The 23,747-nt window shown below is 43.5% G+C and overlaps 2 protein-coding genes across 8 annotated transcripts in view; both read left to right on the forward strand.

Annotated features, from left to right (window-relative positions):
• Positions 1-23,747, forward strand: part of LOC121821659 (immunoglobulin lambda-1 light chain-like) — a 755,041-nt gene that overhangs the window by 272,067 nt on the left and 459,227 nt on the right. The gene's annotated exons all lie outside the window — the stretch shown is intronic.
• On the forward strand, positions 61-23,214 carry LOC143268062 (uncharacterized). Of its 7 annotated transcripts, none has more exons than XM_076548533.1 (4): positions 61-4,484; positions 9,162-9,426; positions 19,712-19,814; positions 21,847-23,214. In XM_076548533.1, exon 1 carries the CDS (start codon positions 3,765-3,767, stop codon positions 4,392-4,394), a length of 630 nt encoding a protein of 209 aa, XP_076404648.1. In that variant the 5' UTR covers positions 61-3,764; the 3' UTR covers positions 4,395-4,484; positions 9,162-9,426; positions 19,712-19,814; positions 21,847-23,214. The 7 variants fall into 7 exon arrangements, with proteins under 7 accessions (XP_076404648.1, XP_076404647.1, XP_076404646.1 ...); XM_076548532.1 differs by having other exon boundaries at positions 21,850-23,214; XM_076548531.1 differs by lacking the exons at positions 19,712-19,814; positions 21,847-23,214 and adding exons at positions 10,131-10,503; positions 10,726-19,705.

The raw sequence follows: 23,747 nt of genomic DNA on the forward strand, positions 1-23,747 counted from the left end.
AAGGGCTCCTGTGACAATGGTGACCAGCACTTAGTACGTCCATTTGCAAACAACTGAGATGGCAGGACTTGACTTCCCGGAGTTGCGGATGTTTTGTTCCCTCTTGAAGGAATAAATGACTGATATCTGTTCCTGGATGTGTTTCATGTTTTAAGTTTTCGAGTCCGCCTGGAACTCCAACAATACTCCACACAGGGACAGGTGCTGAAGTAAAGGCTGATGATGACCTGGAGGTAGAGACTCTTCCATAAGGGTGTGCCTATTATCCAACGGCATTCTGTGTCACTAGGCTAAACCATATGGGGCTAAAATCTGCCCCCTGACTCTTTCCTGAGTCCACACTTTCTACATCTCAGAGTCCCCGGCTGCTCACAGTTTCTCACCGATGCTCTCCCCTCAACCTGTACTCTCTGGCCTTTCATTTGGGCTTCATGGGTAGGACAGTCAGATGTACAGTGCTGGGGTCAGAAATGATTCCCTAAAAGGAAGGACTCAAATCACTTTTCTCCCCGACCTTCTCTTGCCTTCTTCCCCCGCCACCATTTTCTCCCTAAGCAAGATACAAAAGGTAGAATTCACTTCCCCCACGTCAAGTCATAATCAATAGTTAGACTCTATGTGATCAGTCTGCCTTTCTAGCAGTCAGGAAGGGATCACTTCTCTTTGTGCTCCTACAGCAGGAAACTGGAGTGGTTTGAAGAAAAACAGTTAAGTGAATGAATATCAAGTCATTTTTAAACTTGATTTTTGGGTGTGTGACAAAACTGTCTTTTGTTAGGCCATCTTCCAATGTTTAGGTCAAGTGTGATGGCCATATAGAAATCCTCTATTTTGATCTAGATCACTTGCATTACATTTCCATTCAGACTATTAATAGAGTCAATCAAGACAGAGCCCCTTTTTCCAAGGGCAGGCACATCTTTACAAGGGATCTCTGTAGACGAAATTCTAAACAGTCTTAGTAAATAAGAAACACAGAACCAAATACACAGGTAAATAGCTAAAGAGATCAGAGAGTTGTGACGACCTTATCTTAGCTCTCACCTCGTTGCTTCCCAGAGGAGAGAGTTTCTTCCGATATGACTTGTCTTTTTATTACCTTTCTGTTCTGCCTTCTCATTGGCTCTAAACCCAACCACATGACTTCCTTGTCACTGCCTGTCTACATAGACCTCTAGGTTTCTATGGTTGGTACTGGGATTAAAGGCTCGTGTCACCACGATTAGCAGTGTCCTTGACCACACAGAGACTCTGCCTGCCATGTGATCAGATTAAGGACATGTGCTACCACCACTGGACTTATGTTTAATGGCTTGCTTTTACCTCTGATCTCCAGGCAACTTTATTTATTAACATACAAATAAAATCACATTTCAGCCAAATAAAATATCACCACAGATCTCAGTTATCAACACTATCTCTGCGGTGTGATTCCTAACTGAGGGAATGGAGATATTGGGCCAAGTCAGTACGGACCTTAACACCTGATCCTTCTGTTCCCACAGCTGAGGGTTAGGATTACAGCTACATTATCACCACCAGGCTCTGTGTATACAAGGCAAGCACTCTAACAATGGTGCTTCCTAAACAGCATGGACTTTCATTTTTTTACCACCTTTAAACTGGAGAAGGGAAAAGGAATAAGCAAGAAGACAGGTGGGAAGTTACTTAAAACCCTATTGAGGCGAATCAGAACAAGATATCACCTGTGACCTTTGCTGCCCACAGTGATCCACTTATTAGAAATCTTCCAAAGCACCCCCAAATAGTGCCACCAGATAGGGACTAAGTGTTCAGACACATGAGGCTGTGGGTGGGGGAATTTCACATTCAAACCATGAAACTCTGTTTGTTTTAAGACACAGTCTCTGTTGTGTAGCTTAGGATGATCCTGGTACCGCAATCCTCCTGCCTCAGTCTTCTGAATACTGAGATTAGAGGTGTGTGCCACCAATTCAAGATATCCTGTGTGAGATTTCTTTGGTTTGGTTTTGTTTTGAGTCAGGGTTTTCCTATGGACCTATGTAGCTCAGAATGGCCTAGAACCTTCAAGGTTCAGACATTAGCCTGTAAGATCTTTAACAACCTGTTTTCTATATGAACACTTGATCTCTTCTTTTGTTTCAGCTACTCTACAGTGTCATCTACAACATCTTTCCTTAGTGTCGGACACCATTTTGTTATTGAGTCTTCCTATGATTTTGATTTCTGCTGAAAATAATAGCTCCAGATGGTTGAAAACATTGGGGAAATGGAGATATCAGTGATTCTGTCATAAAGCCTTACCTGTGAGAGGACATACAGAACCCTCTGAAGATTCATAACCCCAAAGAGCTTTACACCTAAGGTTGCATGTATTTACTGGTGCAACGATATCCTTGATGAAAATGTACATATGGAACTAAAGTATTTTTGTCAAAGATTGGGATTAAATAAAAAAATGTTTTCCCCCATGCCAAACTGGACAAAGTTATCATTATTTTTGCTGCACTGGCAATCAAACCAAGAGCCTTGTGTATGCTAGGCTTACCTCTTGGTTATATTGACAGACTACGTGTTTATTGCTGAAGGGATGTGCCCATGATATGAAGCCACATAAAATAGCCATGGATATCTAGAAAAAGCCTACCTCCAAAATTCAACAGCAGCAATTCACGTACAACTTATTTGTGTGTGTGTGTGTGTGTGTGTGTGTGTGTGTGTGTGTGTGTGTGTGTGGTGTTGGTGATAAAACCTAGGACCACATGCACGATAAGTTTTAAATTTCTTCTGCAGATTAATCCTTGCTGCATACATTGATTTATGGTAGTGATTCTCAAACATTAATACGGATAGAGATCACCTGAGGACCATTTGGACTGCCTAGGCGTGGGAATGGCACAGGATTCTCCATACTTGGCATGCTTTTGGGGACGCTGATCCATAGACCACACTCATGTTCAAGTATTGGTAAATGGATATTATGTGGCCACACTGACCTGAATTGTTAGGTCTCTAAGCGTAAAGATGAGACCACAGATGTTAGTGAATTCACTGCTTTTTTTACAGTCCATGGTAAGAATTCTCTTCTTCTCTGTTCTCCCTCTTCCGCCTCGCTTTGTCTTCAGGCACTTAGAGCTGACAGAAATGAACTATATACCTTTTTACATGGGTGATCTGAACTCGGCTCCTCATGCCTTTGTGGCAAGCATTTTACCAACTAAACCACCTTCCCAGCTCTGAAAAATTAACTCTTTAAAAGCCAGTCCTCAGCTATTGAATGGTAACATGGGGGTGATGGTGGTATAAATCCGAGTCAGCCCTCCTCCTCACATCCACTTACTATAATCTCCTCTCTCCACTCAAACATCTGCTAGAGAAAGGCATTATCTGTCTCTGAACAGCAGGTTCCGACAGCAGCAAAACTCTTCGATAATAATGAACAGCGTGTCTGAGTCCTGAGTTTCCCAGAGACGGGACATCCATCTCCAGAAAGGGCCTGCCACTTGCTGTTACAGCGGCCCCCAAATCCATCAGTAACGAGCCAACTGGCTGAAACAGGCACTTGGTGGTAAAGCAGAACGTTCTGTCCTTTGGCCAGGAGAAGCCAAGTGTCCACCGGCGATGATGTACGCGCATCTGGCTCGCTCTGCCCTCCTTCTGATGCCTCTTCAGCCCCGCACTGCACAACGTTAAGGTAATTAGACGAGTACCGAGTCCGCAAGTACCTTTGCTGGACCTTCTGCAGAAGCACGGCTACCTCCGCAGGCTGTGAGGGAGGGTAAATGTCCTGGGCTTGGTGCACAGTCCCCCCAGCTACCGTGCAGGAAAGGCCAAGGACGCCCCAGCACGCTGCCCTTCGCTGCCACCAGACACGGGGCCGGCTCCGACGCCTAAGAGGCCGGTGCACCTCGGCCAGTCTACAGAGGCCACGCCCCCTCCCTCGCGGCAGAAGTGATGGGCGTGGCCTGGGCGGTGATTGCCACGTGACGGCGGCGACCGCTGTAAGCAGCGCCCAGAGCCCGGAGCCTGCGGGCGGAGCTGAAGCAGCGTTTGCGGCGGGCAGAGCTGAAGCAGCGTTTGCGGGCGGAAGTGCGGAGGAGCGGTTGCGCCAGTCCCACTCCTCACTCCGAAGGTGCAAGAACGGACTTAAACGCCTGGAAGCTTGGGCTCAGCTCGCGCGTCTGCACAGGCGCACTTATGCTCCTGGCGCCTGTCTGGCTTCCCAGGGCAGGGGGCGGAGCCTGTGGATAGCCCCGGAGCTTCTAAGGGAGGTTGGACCCGGGCACGTTTGGAGTTATTTTGTTATTGTGAGGAAAGGCCTTGCTGCGAGCTTAAGAAGATGCGGAGTGTGTCGATCCACGCCCTCACCTCCCGGTTTAAATTTAATTCATTCCCATGTGTTGATCACCTAGTAGCAAACCGTTTTGCTGTGTATTGGGTTACAGAGATGAAAAAGATGATCGTTGCCCCCGAAGGATCAGAAGATCTAGCAGAGGAAGCAGGTGAATGAAAAATTGGAGGGCTGCAGATAAGGCTCAGTGGTACAGCTGTTCAAAAATGTGCTACATTTTATTTCTCCATACTTAGAACACTGAATTTGGGTCTGTTTTTCTAGTTTTAAATTGTGTCGTTGTAATAATCTGTGTTCATCTAGGAGTAGATTAATTTTCACGTTGTGAGGCAACTGCATCTGCACAGTCCGGTTTCTGCTTCTGAGTTAGGGTTGTATCTGGAACTCGTTGCCTTCTTTCTTATGTATTTTTTCTTCTCAACTTTTTTAGATTACATCCTTAAGTTATTTTTAAAGAAAATACCAGTGTGATTGCAACCTTTATTTTTAGTTCATATGTATGAATGTTTTGCCTGCATGTGTGTAAGTGCATTGTGTGTGTGCGCGCGCGCGCGCGTGCAAGTGCACCTGATGCCTTTGGAGGTCAGAAGTGGGTGCCAGATCCCCTGGAAATATAGTTAAGGGTGGTTGTAAGCCCCCATGTAGGTGCTGTAATCTGTTTTTGGTTTGTTTTGGGTTTTTTGGTGCTTTTTGTTTTCTTTTGTTGTTTGGTTTGGGTTTGGGTTTTTCAAGACAGGGTTTCTCTGTGTAGTCCTGGCTGTCCTGAACTCCCTTTGTAGACCAGGCTGGCCTCGAACTCACAGAGATCCACCTGCCTCTGCCTCCAGAGTACTATGATTAAAGGCGTGCGCGGCGGCCACCACCACCACCGCCACCCAGTGTAGCTGCTATAATTTGAATCCAGGTTGTCTGCGAGAGCATTAAGTGCTCTTAAACTGCTGAACCATCTCTCTAGACCCAACAACTCCCATTTGACTGCTAAATTGATTTCAAGTTTTTGATTATTTTTTTCCTCATTCTGTTCAAGATCTATGACTTCCAATCTAGAGACTGATGTTTTTGATTTATGTATTATATCTTGTGGCTTAGTTACTGTTCTGTTGCTGTGAAGAGACACCATAACCAAGGCGACTTATAAAAAGAAGCATTTAATTTGGGGCTTGCTTATAGTTTCAGAGGACTAGCCTGTATCATGGTGGGAAGCATGGAGGCAGGCAGGCATGGTGCTGGAGAAGTACCTGAGCCCTTACATCTTATCCACAAAATGGAGTAGGGGAAGGAGGGAGGGAGAGGGAGAGGGAGAGGGAGAGGGAGAGGGAGAGGGAGAGGGAGAGGGAGAGGGAGAGGGAGAGGGAGAGGGAGAGGGAGAGAGAGAGAGGGAGAGGGAGAGGGAGAGAGAGAATGAGAGAGACTGAGAGAGACTGACTGGATGTCATGGGCTGTGGGATTTTGAAACCTCAAAACCCACTCCAGTGATCTCTGAGATCACAGAGGCCAGAAGGGTATCATCAGTGTGAAGCAAGAAAGTAAGCCTTCCTCAACACAACTCAGTGGCTATTGTTGGTTCAAACTTCTAGAGGCTAACAAAGGACAGTTTATGTTAGGCATATTTAAGCACAACACATTTTGAGAAAAAGTTTTCTGGTGATAATTAATTCAATCCTGTGTATACAACAAAGCTTAAGACATGGTTACATTGAAACTCTTTCCAAGGTACATGTGTCCTCTCCCATTAAGATGGATTGTATAGATTGACTACATGTGGCATGTTAAAGGTCTGGGGGAAGAGCTGATGTGGTGTTGGTCATACAGATAGTGCAAAGGTTATTGACCACCTCTGCTCTCATTTGTAAAGTACATGGGACATCTCCCATAAAGATGGGCTCTACTGGCTGAGAAACAACGCTCAAGATAAGGGTCTGGGGAGGATGACTGAGACAAACATAAGAATAAGGGAGAACCATGTGTGGTCTGGCCATAGAGATAGTTCAGAAGTCACCAGGCTATTGACCAAATTCATTCCCAGGCTTATGGACAGAAAAGAGATGATATATCTCTTCCTTTGAAGAGAAAAGCCTTAGTGTTTAATGTTCCTGGTTTCCCTAGTGCTTATCTGTGAGCACAAGGATTTCATGCCCTCTACAGCCCACCCTGAGTGACACACCTTCCACAAGAAGTACACGTCTCCTAATCCTTCTAAATAGTTCATCAACTGAGAACACACTCAAATGGATGAGCTTATGGTGTCCATTCTCATTCAAACCACCACATCTTGATAACTAGTTTTCCTCTGGACCTTTTAGGAATTCTTGCTAATTAGATAGTAAAAAGTTTAGATTGTAAAAAGTTTAGATTGTAAAAAGTTTAGATTGATCTTCTGTGTCCCTTAACATTTTTTTTTTCTTATTTTTTTCCTAATTTGTCTCCCCACGCAGGATTTCTTCCTAGATTGTTTTCATTTTGTTAATCGTGGTTTTAATTTCCAATAATTATTTCTTATTGCTTCCTTTCCATAGCAACCTATTGATGTTTTATAGATTCAGTTATTGTTTTCAGCTTGTCTGAGAAAACTAGAAATTAAAAATAATCTTCATTTTTTTAAAATTATCTGTTTAACACTGAATCATTTTTTTCCTTCCATTTTTCATTTTAGAAATCTTTCTATTTTGTACTTTGGCTTTTCAAAATTTTTGAAAATCATTTATTTATTAGCTATGCACATTTATGTCCTTTGGGGGTACTGGGCATCAACTGGGAACCTTGTGCATGGTAGCGAAGCCCTTCTACCACTGAATGAAACTCCTTCTACCACTGAATGAAACTCCTGGCCCTTCTTGTCTGTGTATACTTATGAATGAAAGTGTGTTAGCTACAAGAAGCCCCATTTTTGTAGACACTGGTCGGAATTGTCAGGGAAGAATGGATTCTGCCTGCCTCCTGTGTCCATGTTTTAGGGCTGCGTTGTCTGTAAATGCTGTCTCGTTCTCCCTCTGTCTTATAGGAATCAATCAAATTTCTGCTTTGTTGTCTTCATTGTTATGATGGGTTTCCTTTTTTCCTCCCTTCTTAACAAATAGCATGTAAGTGGGCTTGAGGCAGGAAGGCAAATGCATGTGCATAGTCTCACACAGAATTGTAGCTGTGTGCCTTACTGCCTATTCAGCTCTTGGGTTTCTATCCTCTGCTTTAAAGAGATTGAGAAAAGTACTTTCTCATATAGTAAGTGGTGTCAAAGCCTTGGGCCTCCTCCAAATCTGGGTTCCCCCTTTCCATTTTCTTCACTTATGCCAAGCCTTTCAGCAGCTTTACAGCTTTTCAGAAACCGGGGGTTGACTTTCTTACCTCAGCCCTGGTTTGGTATGCTTTGCTTCACTTCTCTCTTCCCTTTGTATTATTGTGCCCAGATCGCGACCCCCAGAGAGACCACCAAAGACCAGTATGCCGGAATGCATACTTGCAAAAGCAAGGTTTAATTCTGGATATCCAAATGCAATACAAGCCTAGGCAGGGACTTTGTCCAATACATCCAATGCAGTGGAGGCTGGAAGAAGTGCCCACCTGTCTGCAAGCTCAGTTTTTAAAGGCAAAAACCACAAGGTTACATCATTTATGGGTGCTAGTACGGGTACAATTCTGATTGGCTCGCTTCTAGGGACTTTCTAGAAATCATGGTTTAATCTTACTTCTAAGGGGGTGGTTGCCCATCACCATTTCTCATTGGCTGCCCTCAGGTGGGGGCATTTCTGTGGTCAGTTACCCTGGAAACCAGGGTTGGAACATTCCTTGGTTCAACAGTCATCACCGAATGAATACCTTGTGACTCTGTACTTTTGCACTTTCTAATTTCTGGAATCTGGGTTGACTGGTTCCAGTAACTCAAGGCCTATACCTAAAATGGAGAAAGCTTAGGCCTTATTTCTAAGATGGAGGCATTTTGTTCTCATTTTGGTCTTACAGTATTACATGTAACTTGGCTTTCTTTACTGTATCTTTCTGCCAGTCATATTTGTAAGCTGTGTTTGCATTATCCTTCTCTTAGCTTGGAGGACAGGAAAGAACAGAAAAGGAATAGAGAAAAAAAAAGGGAGCTAAGGGCCAACTTCTGAATCTGGTAAGTTCCTAGGGTTTTGAGCAAAACTTAGCTCTCTTTGCCTGATGAGTGATTCTACTAAATAAGGATTCTTATATGAGGAGCCCCTTGCTCCCATTTTAATGAACTTTCTGAACACCCAGTTGAACGGAATAGCATTGGTAGAGACTGTTTTAGGGCGTGTTCTCTGGGAGCTTGTGGACTGGTTTAGGACACGTAAGCAGTGATTGACTCATGACTTACCTCCTACAGACTGAAGTGCTGAGTTGTGTGCCATTCTAAATGTAGTAAAGCTTCTGCAGAGGTCAGGAAGGTTAGGTCTTGGTTGGGCCTAAAGGGCTAAAATTGGTGGGAGAAATGCCAAACAATCCAAGGACTGGAAAATTGATGAGATCCAAATTTCAAAGAGAAAATAAACCAAAATCCTCTAATAAGTCTCTGACATGTACTGGAAACTGGGATCACACCTGGAACTCTGAAGATAGACAGCTTTTCCACTTCATGTCTCCTTAATGAGTTTCCATACAGACAGCAGGCCTACCAGAGAGGTAAAGGGTTCATGGAATATGCAAATCTTGAGTATGGAAATAAAAGCCAGGTATCAAGACAGAACATTAACTCACTGTACCACTTTCACTTACAAAAGGCTGCGACAAAAGGGAGAAATTGGTAAGAGGAGTTACTAGTTTATAAAAACTATAGTCTTAAAAATTATAATTGCCATCATTTTTCACTTAGGTGATTGCTCACAGTCAGTATCAGAATTCCAAAAGAATTTCCATCTTTTTGAGCATGCAAGATGAAATTGACATGGAAGAGATCATCAAGGACATTTTCAGACAACGCAAAATCTGCTTCATCCCTCGGTACCAATTCCAGAGCAATCACATGGACATAGACATGACATTAGCATCACCTGAAGAGATTTCTTCACTTCCCCAAACATCCTGGAATATTCATCAGCCTGGTGAGGGAGATGTTTGGGAGGAGGTCTTATCCACGGGTAAGTGTATGTGTAACCATCTTATTAAATAAGAAACACAGAGTCAATGCAGAGATGAAAGCCCAAGAGATCAGAGCAATAGCTAAGACCTAAAAACCTTATCCTTCACTGCCGCTTCTGTCCTCCTCAGCAAGAGAGCTACTTCCTGTCTGTTTGTCTTTTTTATAGACTTTCTGTTCTGCCTTCTCATTGGTTGTAAACCCAACCACATGACCTCCTCATCACTGCCCGTCTGTACAGACCTCCAGGTCTTCTATGGTTGCTATTGAGATTAAAGGCGTGTGTCTCCAATGCTGGCTATATCCTTGAACACACAGAGATCCGCCTAGCTCTGCCTCCCAAGAGCTGGGATTAAAGGCGTGCACCACCACTGCCCAGTTTCTGCTATGGATTATTATTAGCTCTGACCCCCAGGCAACTTTATTTATTAACATACAAATAAAATCACATTTCAGTACAAATAAAATATCACCATAGGTAAGGCATCATTTCTCACATTAAAATACTTACCTAGATGTGTCCTATATCATCTGATCTTGGATGCTAAGCATTGTCAGGCTTGGCTAGTTTACAAGAATTGATGTCTTTGAATATTTAGGTAATGTCATCAGAAATTTCCTTCTAAAAATATCTCTCTCTCTCTCTCTCTCTTTCTCTCTTCCTCTCCCTCTTCCTCCCTCTCTGTCTGTCTCTGTCTCTTGTAGCATGAATCTTAAAGAGTCTTATTAATAAAATCAAACCTGAGCCAGGTATTGGGGTGAACGCTGAATGATCAGAGAAACAGAACAAGCCACAGCTTCCTCACCTCGCCAATTCCTCAGGTGATCTGTGTCCTCATTTGAATGGCTCTCAGCTGAACTGTTGCTCAAAAGCCTAAAAGGTTAACCAGGCCAAAAGCTTCTAGTTCCTAGTCCTCACGCCTTATATAACTTTCTGCTTTCTGCCATCACTCCCTGGGATTAAAGGCTCACTTTATGGGATTAAAGGCATAAGTCACCATGCTTGGCTGTATCCAATGTGGCCTCGAACTCACAGAGATCCAAAGGGATTTCTGCCTCTGGAATGCTAGGATTAAAGGTATGACAGATTAAATGACTTTGGTGAACCTTCATAATTTCATTTGTAGATCTTTCCATTTCTAATTTATAAATACATTTGGGGTTATAAATTATAAATGTACTGCCTCCTGTCAACATTGTATACTTCTATTTGATGATTTCTGTGTCAAACATTATATGGAAATGTTTCCAAGTATTTTTTTTTGTATTAAATGTGAATGAATAGAAAAAAAAAAAAAAGGTATGTGCTACCACTGCCTGTCCTCTATGTTTAATATTGTGGCTGTTCTCTTCTCTGACCCCAGATAAGTTTATTAGCATGCACAATATTTTGGGGAACACAACACCACAGTCTCTGTGTCTCTCTGTCTCTCTCTCTGTCCCCCCTCCCTGCTTCTACCAGATATTTTCATCTATTTTATGTCAGATCTATTGTATGTATAGGAAGATAAGGTTCTGTGCCTGAAGGAATTCACACCGTAGCCGGGGAGACTGAAATTTTATACTAATAAAGTATCCCAACTTGTACTATACATCAAATATAAGTATCAAATAAAAAGATACTGAATATTGAAAACATTGAAGCGCAGGGGTGGGTCTTGAAAATGTGCGTTCCCAACACTGGCTTCTTCATTTTCATCCTCTGCTCTTTATCAATGCTGTGTTTGTGGCATTGGTGGCATCATTGCTCCCATGATACTTGCAACCCAAGTTGCAGTGGAATGGAGAATGATACTTAAGAGTCGGTTGCGGTCTGAGGCAGAGATCCCTGCTGTAGAAATGTAGAAATGTCTAAGCAAGCAGGCTCTCTGTTACAACCTTCCAACATCACGTCTCAGTGTGCAGTTTTGCTTGCATCAGCAGTTTAGACTCTGGCAAGTTCAGTGCTAAAGCGTAAATCCAGCTTCACAGTGTTTGAGAGGAGCTGATTGGAGCTCAGATCGTCTCTGCGGTAGCCTTTGTGGTCTGCTCATCTTCCTGGTTTGCCTCTGTTGTCTCAGTTTAGAAGGGGGTAAGCTTGTGTGCCCTCAGTTGCAATGATAAGTTTTCAAGCAAAAATTTCACATAAGGCATTCTAGTTTTAGGTTTACAACATAATAACCCAGCTGGTAAATGAGATAGAGGGACTGTATCTTTACTGAATTTAAAGTGAGAGCTGCCTAGACAATTTGATCAGCCTGGAGTCCCTCCACTGAGAATTTATAGTCTGATTCAACCTTAATCAACTTGGCTTAAGTACAACTGGGATAATATTGGTACAGAAATGGAAGACTATACAGAACAGCCTTAAAGGTCTCTGGATTAGTGTCCTTAGGAGTCAATCTGTCTTTGTTGTGACTCTGTATCTGTGATGGCTTCATGTGCACTGTGGCCCATGGCAGCTTGGACTTGGGCATCACCTTTGCAGCTAGAATTCCCAGCAGAAAAAATAGCAAGTCTAGTTTTCTAACAGTCTCAATAAAACCCTGGTCCTAACTTTCATTGCCCCAAGTGGTCATCCCCAGATTAATCACTGTGACTAGACACGGAATTGCTTTGGTGACTCAGACATGGGTTGTCATTGACCATTTCTGTTTTTCTGTGATCAGGGAAAAGGACCTATAGCCACCTCTCCAGCCCTCCTCAACTACTGAGCTGAATTGTGGGGCTGAGGTGAGAGTGACATGTGGTGTTATAGAACAAATAGTGATTAAGAAAAAAGACATCTTGATATCAACCTCTACCCTCCATATATGCCCACATGGATGAGTGCATCTGTATACATTATACACACACACACACACACACACACACACACACACACACACACACACTAATAGAAATTCAAAACACTCTTAGTTTACATAATTAAAAGTGTTCTCTGTAGCCTTTATTTTTATACTAACAAAATTTTGCTGAATACAAGCAGAACACACAAATATCAAGTGTACAGTTATTAAATCTGAACAAACATATAAACTGACATGATCATGATATGATACACATCAAGACTGAAACACTTCCACCCTCCCACAGAGGTTCCTTGTGATACTCTGTCTTAAGCTCTGTACTTTTGAGCCCTTCACAGATTTCCTTCTCATATACATGAAATCCCCAGGAGCCCCAGCACCTGGGTCCAGAGCACAGCCCTGGCAGAGCACGTGGTAGCCCTTCACATTTACTCTTTATGTTCATCAGGCCCAGGAGAAGACTCCCCGTGGATCTTTTAAGATGGCATAGAAGGATGAGGCAGTTGTCAGGATTCTATGATGGTTTACAGTCTGTACCACGATTGACATCAGGAGCTCGTCCAGCTTCAGAGAGCAGGAAGGAATTGATCACTGGAAGCACTTAGGCAAGAGAAAAGACAAATTAATCAGTTTGTCAAATGCTTCTTACACAGTATAAACCCTATATGTTCCTACATAATTAAGTATTATGTCCAGTAATACCAGGTATCAATCATTTTCCTTTTATTTTTCAGATTCATAATGCAAATATACTCAGATTTTGACCTCATTTAAACACACTCCATTCCACTTAAATCATAGCTACTTTAGATCACTGCTATCACCAGAGATCACATTATGTTGAACTTTCAATTATAACTATATAGTGATTTTCTGCTAACATGAAGGGAAGAAAAAGTGTTTCTTGGGGTACGTCTATACCTATTATCCACTCAAGTATAACTGACCCAGCAACAGAACTACAATGTGGATGTTCAATTTAGTTATTGTCAATAGTTTATGATTCTCGGTTCTATAAAAATTATCTTTTTTAACTAATATTACATTCATTTATTTGGGGTGTGGCACACATGCCACGCACAAGTGTGGAAGTCAGAGGACAGCTTGCAGGAGTCAGTTCTCTCACATTGTCACCCTTGGCAGCAAGAGCCCTGCTCACTGAACCATCTTTCTGGCCCCAAACCATGACTTTATGCGTGTTCAATTCTGTTATAGGTTATAGTAGTCAAAGTAGGAAAACTGGAAGATGCTCAAATATGCAAATAAGTATGAAAATATAAAACGAAATACACTGAGTGTGCTATTTAACAGGGCATGGGGACCTTCATTGTTACCTTTTGCACCAGGCTTCTCAACTCTTAAAGGAGACCCTGTTAAAAAGTGGTTTGAAAAAAAACGTGGTTTGAGGGGCCACAGAGATAACTCAGTGGGTAGAGTGCTTCCTGCCCAAGAGTGAAGCCCTGAGTTTGGGTCCTAGCAGCCACGAGACAGCCCACAATGAAGGCATACCTGTCTACAACCCTAGAACTTGAGTGCAGACAGACAGATTCCTCAGAACTCTGGCTTTTCTATCTTGTTGCATCTGGCCACAAGGTGAAAAACTTACTCCACTGTATGCTCCCTATAAAACCGTGTGCTCCCTATAAAAATGGTGTGCTCCCTATAAAACCATGTGCTCCCTATAAATGGCCTGTCTATGGCACACTGTTTGTCACGGAGCCGACTAACACACTCTGCAGAGATCGCTCAGCAACTGAAACCGGACTGGCATTCTGACCCTTGCTGTAGCCTTCTATAACTCTTATATTGGGGGCAGGGAGCCATCACCAGGGTAATTCCAAATGAAAAACATCAAAGACTTAGAGAATATTAAGAAAATTCATGAAACACCCAATTTTTCCAGAAAGGTTTTTCTGTTTTAGTAATAACTTTTGGGGTGCTCCACCTGCATGTTTATAAATTCTCCCCAACAGCTTCTGAAATCACTAGAACTTTTTAATTTTTCTTTTAAAGACTCACTTTATTTGAGAGAGAGTGTGGGTGTCCACAGAAGCCAGGGATGTTGGGGTTCCCTGGCACATGAGTTACAGGCACTGGCTTGTGACTCCAGCTCGTATCCCAGATCAGTGTGCACTCTACCCTGAACCATTTCTTCATCTGAACTTGAAAATGAAGACTCTAAGGCGACTCCATTTAAATGTCTGTCATGTCTATATATGCCTTAAGAAGGCTATACAGTAGTAGGTTTCCATGTGGTTTTTCAAAAGGACTTTAGTTAGTTGTCCCTCCCCATGTTTCCTCCTGTACCCTGCTCTCCCGTTGCCTTCCATATTTAATCCTCCTATTCCAGTTTCCCCCTAACACTGCACTCTATTTCCCCTTCCTCGGGAGGTCCTCTTCTTTCCCCCTGTCCTTTACTAGTGCCTGTCCCAGCAAGTTTTATGTCAACTTGACTCAAGCTAACGTCATCTAAGAGGAGGGAAGCTCAACTGGAAAACAAATGCTTGAGATTGGGCCATAGGCAGGCAGGCTTGTAGGGCATTTTCTTAATTACTGACTGATGAGAGAGGCCCTAGGCTGGTGGTCCTGGGTTCTATCAGAAAGCAGGACGAGCAAGCCATGAGGAGCAAGCCAGTAAGCAGTACCCCTCCATGGCTTCTGCATCAGCTTCTAGGTTCCTGCCTGGTTTGAGGTTCTGCCTTGGCTTTCCTCAGTGTATGTGATTCAGGATATGCAAACCAAACAAACCCTTTCCTCCCCAGGTTGGTTCTGGTCATGGTGTTTCATCACAGCAGTGGTAACCTAACTACGGTAATACCTATCCTCTGTGGGTCTTCAGATTGTAGCATACACACTGAAAGCTTAAAAGCTAACAACCACATATAAGAGAAAACATATAAGAGTTGTTTCTGGGAGTCTGGGTTAACTAACCCAAAATGTTTTCCCCCCTAGCTTCATCCATTTGCCTGCAATTTTCATATTTCTTAACATCTGAAAAATATTCCATGGTGCAAATGTACCACACTTTCATTATCTATTCATCAGTTGATCAACATCCAGGATGGTTCCATTTTCTGAATATTATGAATAGAGCAGCAATGAATATGAATAAGAAAGTATCTCTACAGTAAGATGTAGAGTCCTTTGCATATATGCCCAACTAAATATCTTGTGCCACTAAGTAAAAATCTCCAGTACTAGGAATGGGTTACATCTTGTTAAATCACTGGCCAAAGGGGTCCCATGGAGTACCCCTTTCAAGCATTACAGGCAATTGCCAAGTTTATTGGTTATTCTCCAAAACCTCTGCTAACACTTCTCTCTAAAAAGTTCCTGTTGTTCTTTCAAATGTAATACTTTCCGCACAGTTAACAAACTGTAGAGTTCTTAGTACAGGTTAGTTTGGCAAACTTAGGGCAATGATTGATATTTTAATTCAAGGCCTTTGAAAATTTTGTGGGGTGTATAGTTGAGCACATGTGTACTAAAGTATGAAAGCAAAGTCTGATGAAGTAGCAAATATATTATAACGCTTGCCTTTGAAAATGTCCTCATACAAGTATATGTATAAAATACAGCATCTGTGGGAAAGTACCCTTTTTTAACTTCAGGAGGGAAGATACAGGGCACAGCCACAATCTACATAATGCAAAACCAAGCTCCAAGAGTGCAAACAAATTCAAAGTTCAGTACCTGGGATTCATTCACAATCCTTTGGGCTTCCCTGAGGGGTTAGATCACCTCTTTGTTCCAGCTCTCAGCAGCATATACACGGCCTGCCCTCTAGATCCTAGCCAGCTCCATTTCATTGTGGCTGATGCTTCTGGTGACTGTCACATGGCACCGGCATTTCCAAAACTGCTAGGGTCCACCATTGCAACTGGGCTCTCTCTAGGAACTGTAGCCCGGCCACACTGTTGCAAGCCTCAGCTGCTCCCCTTGACCCTTTCATGTCTTTGATGAAACCGTCACCAGCTGGGTGACTCTATGTTACCAAGTTTGGCTGCCAGCACAAGGTACATTCTGGCATATGAAGGCATGGAGGTGCAGTTTAATTACCTTATTAAACAAACATTGTTTTTAAATCCCATCTTTCACAAACCTTGTTTTTAGGACAGGACAGAATAGGACAAGACAAGACAAAACATGAATTATCCAAAATTCCATCCTAATCCAAAATACCTTGGAGACCTGTTGTTACCTCCTTGGTAGACCTGTGCCATGTGGTCACCTTTAATCAAGATGGTAGTAAAGTCACATGACATCCATCTTCCCCCAGCCCTAACAAAGATGGCTGCCAGCCATGTGGCTGCCTAAATGGTGGCAGTACATGAGTTGCTTATATTGCAAAATGGAATCATGCCACATGGTTCCTTTAAGATTACCTATGCAGGGTTGGGGATTTAGCTCAGTGGTAGAGTGCTTGCCTAGCAAGGGCAAGGCCCTGGGTTCGGTCCTCAGCTCGGGGGGGATTACCTGTGCATAGAGTTTTAACTCTCAACCCCCACTGTTAGTAGTTTTAAGTTAACTTTTTTCATAGATTCCATAGACTTTTAGCCATATCCAGTAAAATAAACGTATAAATACTGAGGTACAGAATGCTCACATAAACCAAATCTAATTTTTTGGACTGATCCGCTTTCTTTTCCCTGTCGTGGTCTAAGGTGAGTCAGCTGACACAGGACACAGAGGAAACTTTTAAATAGAGAAGGAAGAGCCATAAGCCAACTCTAGCTCCAGCTTTCCAATAAAATAAAACAGCATAAAACAACTTTACTGTTATTCACGCCCAAAGGACATCTGAACGCCTGATGACCTGTGGGCAGAGAGCCCAGGGATAGATTCTGAGCCCTGGCCGTAGGAGCAGCCATGGTGGCTGTGGCAGCTGGAGACTACTGGCAGCAGAGACAGCAAAAATGTCTGACCTATTTCTGTCTCAGCCCTATGCTTGCAATAAAACTTACAGATACCCAGAAAAACAGAGAGAGATAAAACTTCCCAACAAAGCAGGCAGACACAACTTTCCAACAGACAGACAAAGCCTTCCCTGGGACACAGACAAAAGTTTCCAACCAAAACCAGAACCAGGTATGTGTGTGACATCTCGCTATTTGTCCTGGATGGGAGAATGTTGGGGTCCTGTTGAAGCCCCTCCACATCCCAGGCATCCCACAAAACAGAACCCGACTATGACTCACCAGGAGGCCTCCTCAGATGCTTGCTGCTTTTCTCAGCGTGGGAGTTCACCCTGAAAATCCACATACCAAAGGCGGCTCTGAGCCTTGGACCATCTCAAGGCACATGCCCCCTGAAGCAGCCCCCCAGCCCCAGAGTTCCAGAGGGAAAGTCTAGCTTTAGAATTTTTGATAGATGGTCTGAATCTCTCTGGGGGGATCCAGGAAATGTTAATAATAAGATGGTCAATAATAAGATGACTACCACAATTTAAAGCCAAATTTGAAGCAAACTTTAATTAAATAGTGGCCAGGTGCATGGGCTCTGCCCAGGTCCACACCTAGGTTCCCCGAAAATGGCCCCAAGTCACGTTTGCAAGGGCTTAAGAAGGAAAACCCACAATTCACTGCGTTTCCCCTCAGGTCCAATCAGAGGCAACATACACCCTGACTTCCTTCCTGCACGCCTCCTGCCAGCATCTAGTCCGGGCCAGGGTACATCCGGTCACACTTCCTGCCATGGAACCTCAGGGCGTGTGGGCTCAAGCACATTGGGTACAGATGAGTCAAACAGATGTGTTTGGGGAAGTGAAAACATGTGGCTTGTTATCTCGCTAAAGAGCAGCCCTCGGTGTTTCAAGAAATACTAGTCCCTGGACAAGGGTCTTGCAGATAAGGGGCATTTTTGTTTCATTGTTCTCTTAAGTAAAATGTAAAACTTAACATGGGCTGTCTCGGCAGCAGAGACACTTCTGATCTCATGAAGAGCCTACAAGCTCTTCTGGGCCTCTGCCGTTCCTATGACAGCCTCACTTATGGGCTTCCATTGTTTCTTATGGGAGGCTAAGAAACAGCAGAAGCCCGGGAGCTGGGCCTCCCATTAGAAACAGCAGAAGCCCAGGATCTGGGCCTCCCATTAGAAACAGCAGAAGCCCAGGATCTGGGCCTCCCATTAGAAACAGCAGAAGCCCAGGATCTGGGCCTCCCATTAGAAACAGCAGAAGCCCAGGATCTGGGCCTCCCATTAGAAACAGCAGAAGCCCAGGATCTGGGCCTCCCATTAGAAACAGCAGAAGCCCAGGATCTGGGCCTCCCATTAGAAACAGCAGAAGCCCAGGATCTGGGCCTCCCATTAGAAACAGCAGAAGCCCAGGATCTGGGCCTCCCATTAGAAACAGCAGAAGCCCAGGATCTGGGCCTCCCATTAGAAACAGCAGAAGCCCAGGATCTGGGCCTCCCATTAGAAACAGCAGAAGCCCATGAGCTGGGCCTCTCATAAGAAAAATGCAGAAGCCCGGGAGCTGGGCCTCCCATTAGAAACAGCAGAGACCCGGGAACTGGGCCTCCCATTAGAAACAGCAGAAGCCCGGGAGCTGGGCCTCCCATTAGAAACAGCAGAGGCCCAGGAGCTGGGCCTCCCATTAGAAACAGCAGAGGCCCAGGAGCTGGGCCTCCCATTAGAAACAGCAGAGGCCCAGGAGCTGGGCCTCCCATACGAAAAATATGGTTGGGGGAGAAGATCACAACATTGGGTAGTTTGAGAACTACTGACTTAGAGAATGTTACTCCTTACCCAGGGTCTATTCATGCTTAAGAATGTACATCTAGCCTCCTTGTCTTTCCTAACTTTGTTAAGCTTAAGCTATTTTTGATAAACTGAATCATATTAAAAAAAAACTGTTATATTCTGTAACAGTGCACTATCAAAGGATCAGAAACATTCCCAGTCTCTCTGTGGATTGTGTTTATGAGTTCAAAGTTTTATTTGATACTAAAAAGAGCTTCAATTCAGGAATTGTCATTATTTAAGGCTGGCTTGTAAACTGTGAAAGATGATTAAGACATGCAAGTAAATAGCCACCTCATAAAGGATCAAATTCTTTAATATGTTCAGAACTATAATTGTAGTCATGCCAAGCACTAATGTAATTAATTATAGGAAAGAGCTTTATTTAGCCTCCTATATGTGTTTTATAAGGTTAAGCCTAGGTTTGTTTACCTCAGATATACTTAATAGATAATGGTCCTCAAACTTGTCAGAGATCTGATGAATATGGTATTAAAATGTTTAATGGAAAAAACTTAGCATGACAGAGACCCACAGCTCCCACCAGTGACCCCGAGATCTGCAAAGAAGATGATAGGGCACCATGAAAACTCCACCTGGATCATGGTAATGCTAACCACTTGGAAAGACTGCCCCAAGGCTGCGTCAGCCACCAGAACCCAGCCCAAACTGTGGACAAGCAGGACAGTGAGAGTTCATTGCCCCCCTTTGCCTAGACAAAGTAAGGTCAGTCCCCACCATATTTCTCCTCCACAGGAAAAGCCTCTCATCTATTGGGTCTGGTGGCTGAAGACTGATGCTGTCCTGGTACTTCTGCCCCTAATGCCAATGAGACCAGGAGCCTGATATGACCATCTGGGTAATGGACTAGTCTCTGTTATTTTAATTGATACACAGGACATTTGGATTATACTTTCTACTGTCATTTATCCTCCTTGATCTCTGGTGGTATTGACAGCTAGGCTGACTATGTCTTTGTCAGCTTAGCAGCAGCAGGCAACCAAGTTCTTCTCCAAGGCTACTGCCACCTTGTTAGCTGATTTCATATATAAAAACCAAGCCTTGATTTTTCTAGAACTACTAGGTCTCCTGTTGAGAAAGGCTAGACAGGTTTGCCTTGCCAACAGGCTTCATATTAAAAGATAAACATGCTTCAGATGTAACTTTCCACTAGAGGAATGTGATTGGCAGCGACTGTGTCTCCGGTAAATTATTAGATGGAAAGAAAAGGGTTAAAAGTCTATGCAAGTTTTGAGGGTCTAAGAAAATGTCCTAAAGTATATAAGGTCTGAGGATATGAGAGTCTATGTAAGTTCTGATTGCCTAAGAAAATGATTTCAGGGGTTGGGGATTTAGCTCAGTGGTAGAGCGCTTGCCTAGCAAGTACAAGGCCCTGGGTTTGGTCCTCAGCTCTGGAAAAGAAAGAAAGAAAATGATTTCAGATGTGTAAATGCAAGTTGTAAAGGTGAAAGAAAGTGATTTAATGCATGAGAAAAATGGGGAATGGTTCTGATTTGTTTCCCCCTTCTAAACTATTGTTATACTAGGATTTCAAAAGTTCAGAGTTTTAACACTGATCAACAGCATTCTCATGAACTTACCAGGATCTACTTAGTGTTTAGGCACAAGTTCAAGATTTTAAATTTCTTCTAATTGTCTTCTAAGTACAGACTTAAGGTGTTTCTCATCAAGCTATATTTGGCTCTCTAGACAGGAAAAAAAATGTTCATACTTTTTAAGCCAATCTACAGCTTTTCTAGGGCTCAAAGGTGTGAGTTATACTCCAGTTGTTTTGTAGACACTTATTACTGACTTTTCTACAATATGGATTTCAGATTGGTAATGCTAATATATCTAAAACCTTTAGGACTTTTTGTAAACTAAAAAAAGGAAAAGAAAAAAGCTGATATAACCTTCAGAGAATCAAAGGACTCACAAGACTTGGATCCACTTCTTACAGATCAAAAGGAATTCAGATAAATACAGCCTACATTTCCTGACTTTTCTAGTCCTGGGGATGGGATCTCTCTCTCTCTCTCTCTCTCTCTCTCTCTCTCTCTCTCTCTCTCTCTCTCTCTCTCTCTCTCTCAGCTTGATACTCCTCCCTTCCCTTAACTACTAGGACTATGGTCCTGAAAGTTCCCAATGTAAGACTGTGCTGGTTTGAAAATAAATGCCTCCCAAGGGAGTGGCACTATTAGGAAGTGTGGCCTAGTTGGAGAAATTGTGTCACTGTGGAGTGTAGGGAGCCGCTATCCAAAGATGGCGCTGGCTTCCTGGGAGCCTAGCTGTAAACAACTCCATATTTGGCTATGATGCACCAGTATGGTAATTGGCCTTATGTCCTCAGCCTATCCCGTGGCTCCCCGTGCTAGCATTCTGGCGGGACCCAATCACAGTACGGCACGTTTGCCTGATTCCCTTTATAAGCAGCTGCAGTTTAGTTCTCGGGGCCCCTCACCTCCCGCTCTCCCTTAATCAAGAGGCGCTCCAATAAAGTGTGGTCTGAGACGGATCCTCGCATGGTGGTCGTTCTTCCTCGCTGACCGAGGAGCGCGCCGCAGTGGAGGTGGGCTGTAAGGTCTCATATATGTTCAAGCCATGTCCAGTCTCTCAATTTACTTCCTATTGCCTGTGAGATCAAGACATAGCTCCTTCTCCAATCTCAGCTCCTTCTCCAGTACCGAGTCTGCCTGCATGCCACCATGTTGCACCATGATGATAATGGACTAAACCTCTGAGAATGTAAACTGCCTCCATTAAATGTTTTTCCTTTATACGAGTTGCCGTGGTTATGGTGTCTCTCTTCACAGCAATAGAAACCCTAAGACAAAAATGTTTCTTTATATTCCTGAATTTTAACTTCTGCCCCTACTCTATATCTGTCTTAGCAGATTTCCACTCGGCTGACAGACACCATCCAAGCATCAGCTACTAACTACAACCTGCTCCAAACAACTGTGGATCAATCCAACCAATCTGATCGCTCCCTGTCTTGAGCTGGATCAGCAAACCAGATGCTTCTGATGAATGCTCCATTGCCTGAATTCCTTCCTCCATTTGAGTAGCATTCCAGCCCTCCTGGGCCCTGACAACAATGTCCTAGTTTCAGCAGGAAGGAGTTATAGAAGAGACTACATCATCCCTTGTCCTCCGATGGGCTGGAATGTTAGATCAAAAGAATACTACCTGGCACAGGAGACAAAATAGCTACCTACAGTGCCTATTGGCATGTTGGGAAAGTATAGTGGGTAGCCATTCCAGCTTGGATCTGGTCACTGGCCATCAGTTTTTTATTTATATAGAACGATATCCACAGCAGGAAAGGCACCTATTAAAACCAAATAGACCCAGATCTGGTAACAGGTAAATTCATTAGCTGAAACATTTCTACAATATTATAGGGTACTCAACCTGCTCTATGTAAAACAGAGGCTATTGTGTGGCTTCAAGAGAAAATTGTTGTTTCTATATAAACCACTCAGGGATTATTAGAGATAACCTGGGTATGTTCAATGAAAGCATTGCAAAAAAGGAGACCTGAAATGAAATAAATAATTGGTCCCCATTCTCATTTCCAGGCTCCTTCTAGATAGTGACTCTGATGTCAGCCATCACAGGGCCTTTGGATCTTCTGTTTCTGCTAATCACTGTTGACTCTTACATCACTGATGCTTTAACTAAGTGATAAGTCCTGTCTGGGTACCATTAAGCTTATGGTTATTAGATCCTAATATATACAGGTCCCTCTCACAGAGTCCAGGATTTGATACAGTGTATATAACTCAAGGTAGAAGGAAGGAAAGCCTGAGTTAAATTTTAAGTTTAAATTACTATGCCTAAGAGATCCATGAAACCAAAATGCCCCTGATCTGCAGTCACCTTGCCCAAAGACAGATAGTTCCTGAAATGCTAGAGGCTATTATTTATGAGAAATAATAAGCCACATGTATCCACTCCCTAAAGACGTTGTTTGACCCATCCACAACCGATGTGCTTGATCACATGTGAGCGGGACGTAGGTGGGTAGGAAATGTATCAGGATGCCCTTGATTGGTTATAGGCAGGAAGTACGCAGGCAAAATAGGGTAGGATGTATGCCTCTACCTGATTGGACCTGATGAGAAATGTAGTAAACTGTAGGTTTGGCCTTTTTAAGCCCATGTAAAATGTGATCTGGGGGCATTTCCTGGGAACTGGGTATGGACATGGGCAGAGTGTATCCTCCTGGGCACTATAAAATGAAAGCTTGCTTCAAATCTGCCTTGAAACTGTGATGATGGCTTTATACTCAACCAATGGGGTTAACACAATGAGGCCCTATATGGGAAGAGCAGAGGCCCATAAGGGAGGTCATCCTTAGGAGCAGTACAGGTCCATCAGTGAGGTCCTCCATAGAAGTATGAGAGACCCATAAGTGTGGCCTTCCTTGGGAACAGCACAGGCCCCTATGTGAGATCTCATAAGGAACAGCAGAGGCCAATACATGTAGCCTCCTTAGGAACATCACAGTCCCATAACTGAGGCCTCCATAGGAACAAGAGAGGCCATCAGTGAGGCCTATACTGCAACAGCAGATTACCATAAGTGAGTCCTCCATAAGAACAGCAGGGACCCATAATGAGGCCTCCATAGCAACAGCAGTGTCCTATATGTAAGGCCTCCATAGGCACAGCACAGGCCTATTGGTGAGGCCTCCAACAGCGTGGGCCTATAAATGAGGCCCTTCTTGTGAACAGTAGGGGACCATAATTGAGGCCCTCCATGGGAACAGCAGATGCTCATAGGTGAG

Source organism: Peromyscus maniculatus, chromosome 12 (assembly GCF_049852395.1).
Source record: "Peromyscus maniculatus bairdii isolate BWxNUB_F1_BW_parent chromosome 12, HU_Pman_BW_mat_3.1, whole genome shotgun sequence".
In the NCBI taxonomy this organism is placed as follows: Eukaryota; Metazoa; Chordata; class Mammalia; order Rodentia; family Cricetidae; genus Peromyscus; species Peromyscus maniculatus.

What these genes read in the sequence shown, in the direction of transcription:
- LOC143268062 (XM_076548533.1), top strand. Translation starts at nt 3,765, where the DNA reads ATGTCCTGGGCTTGGTGCACAGTCCCCCCAGCTACCGTGCAGGAAAGG.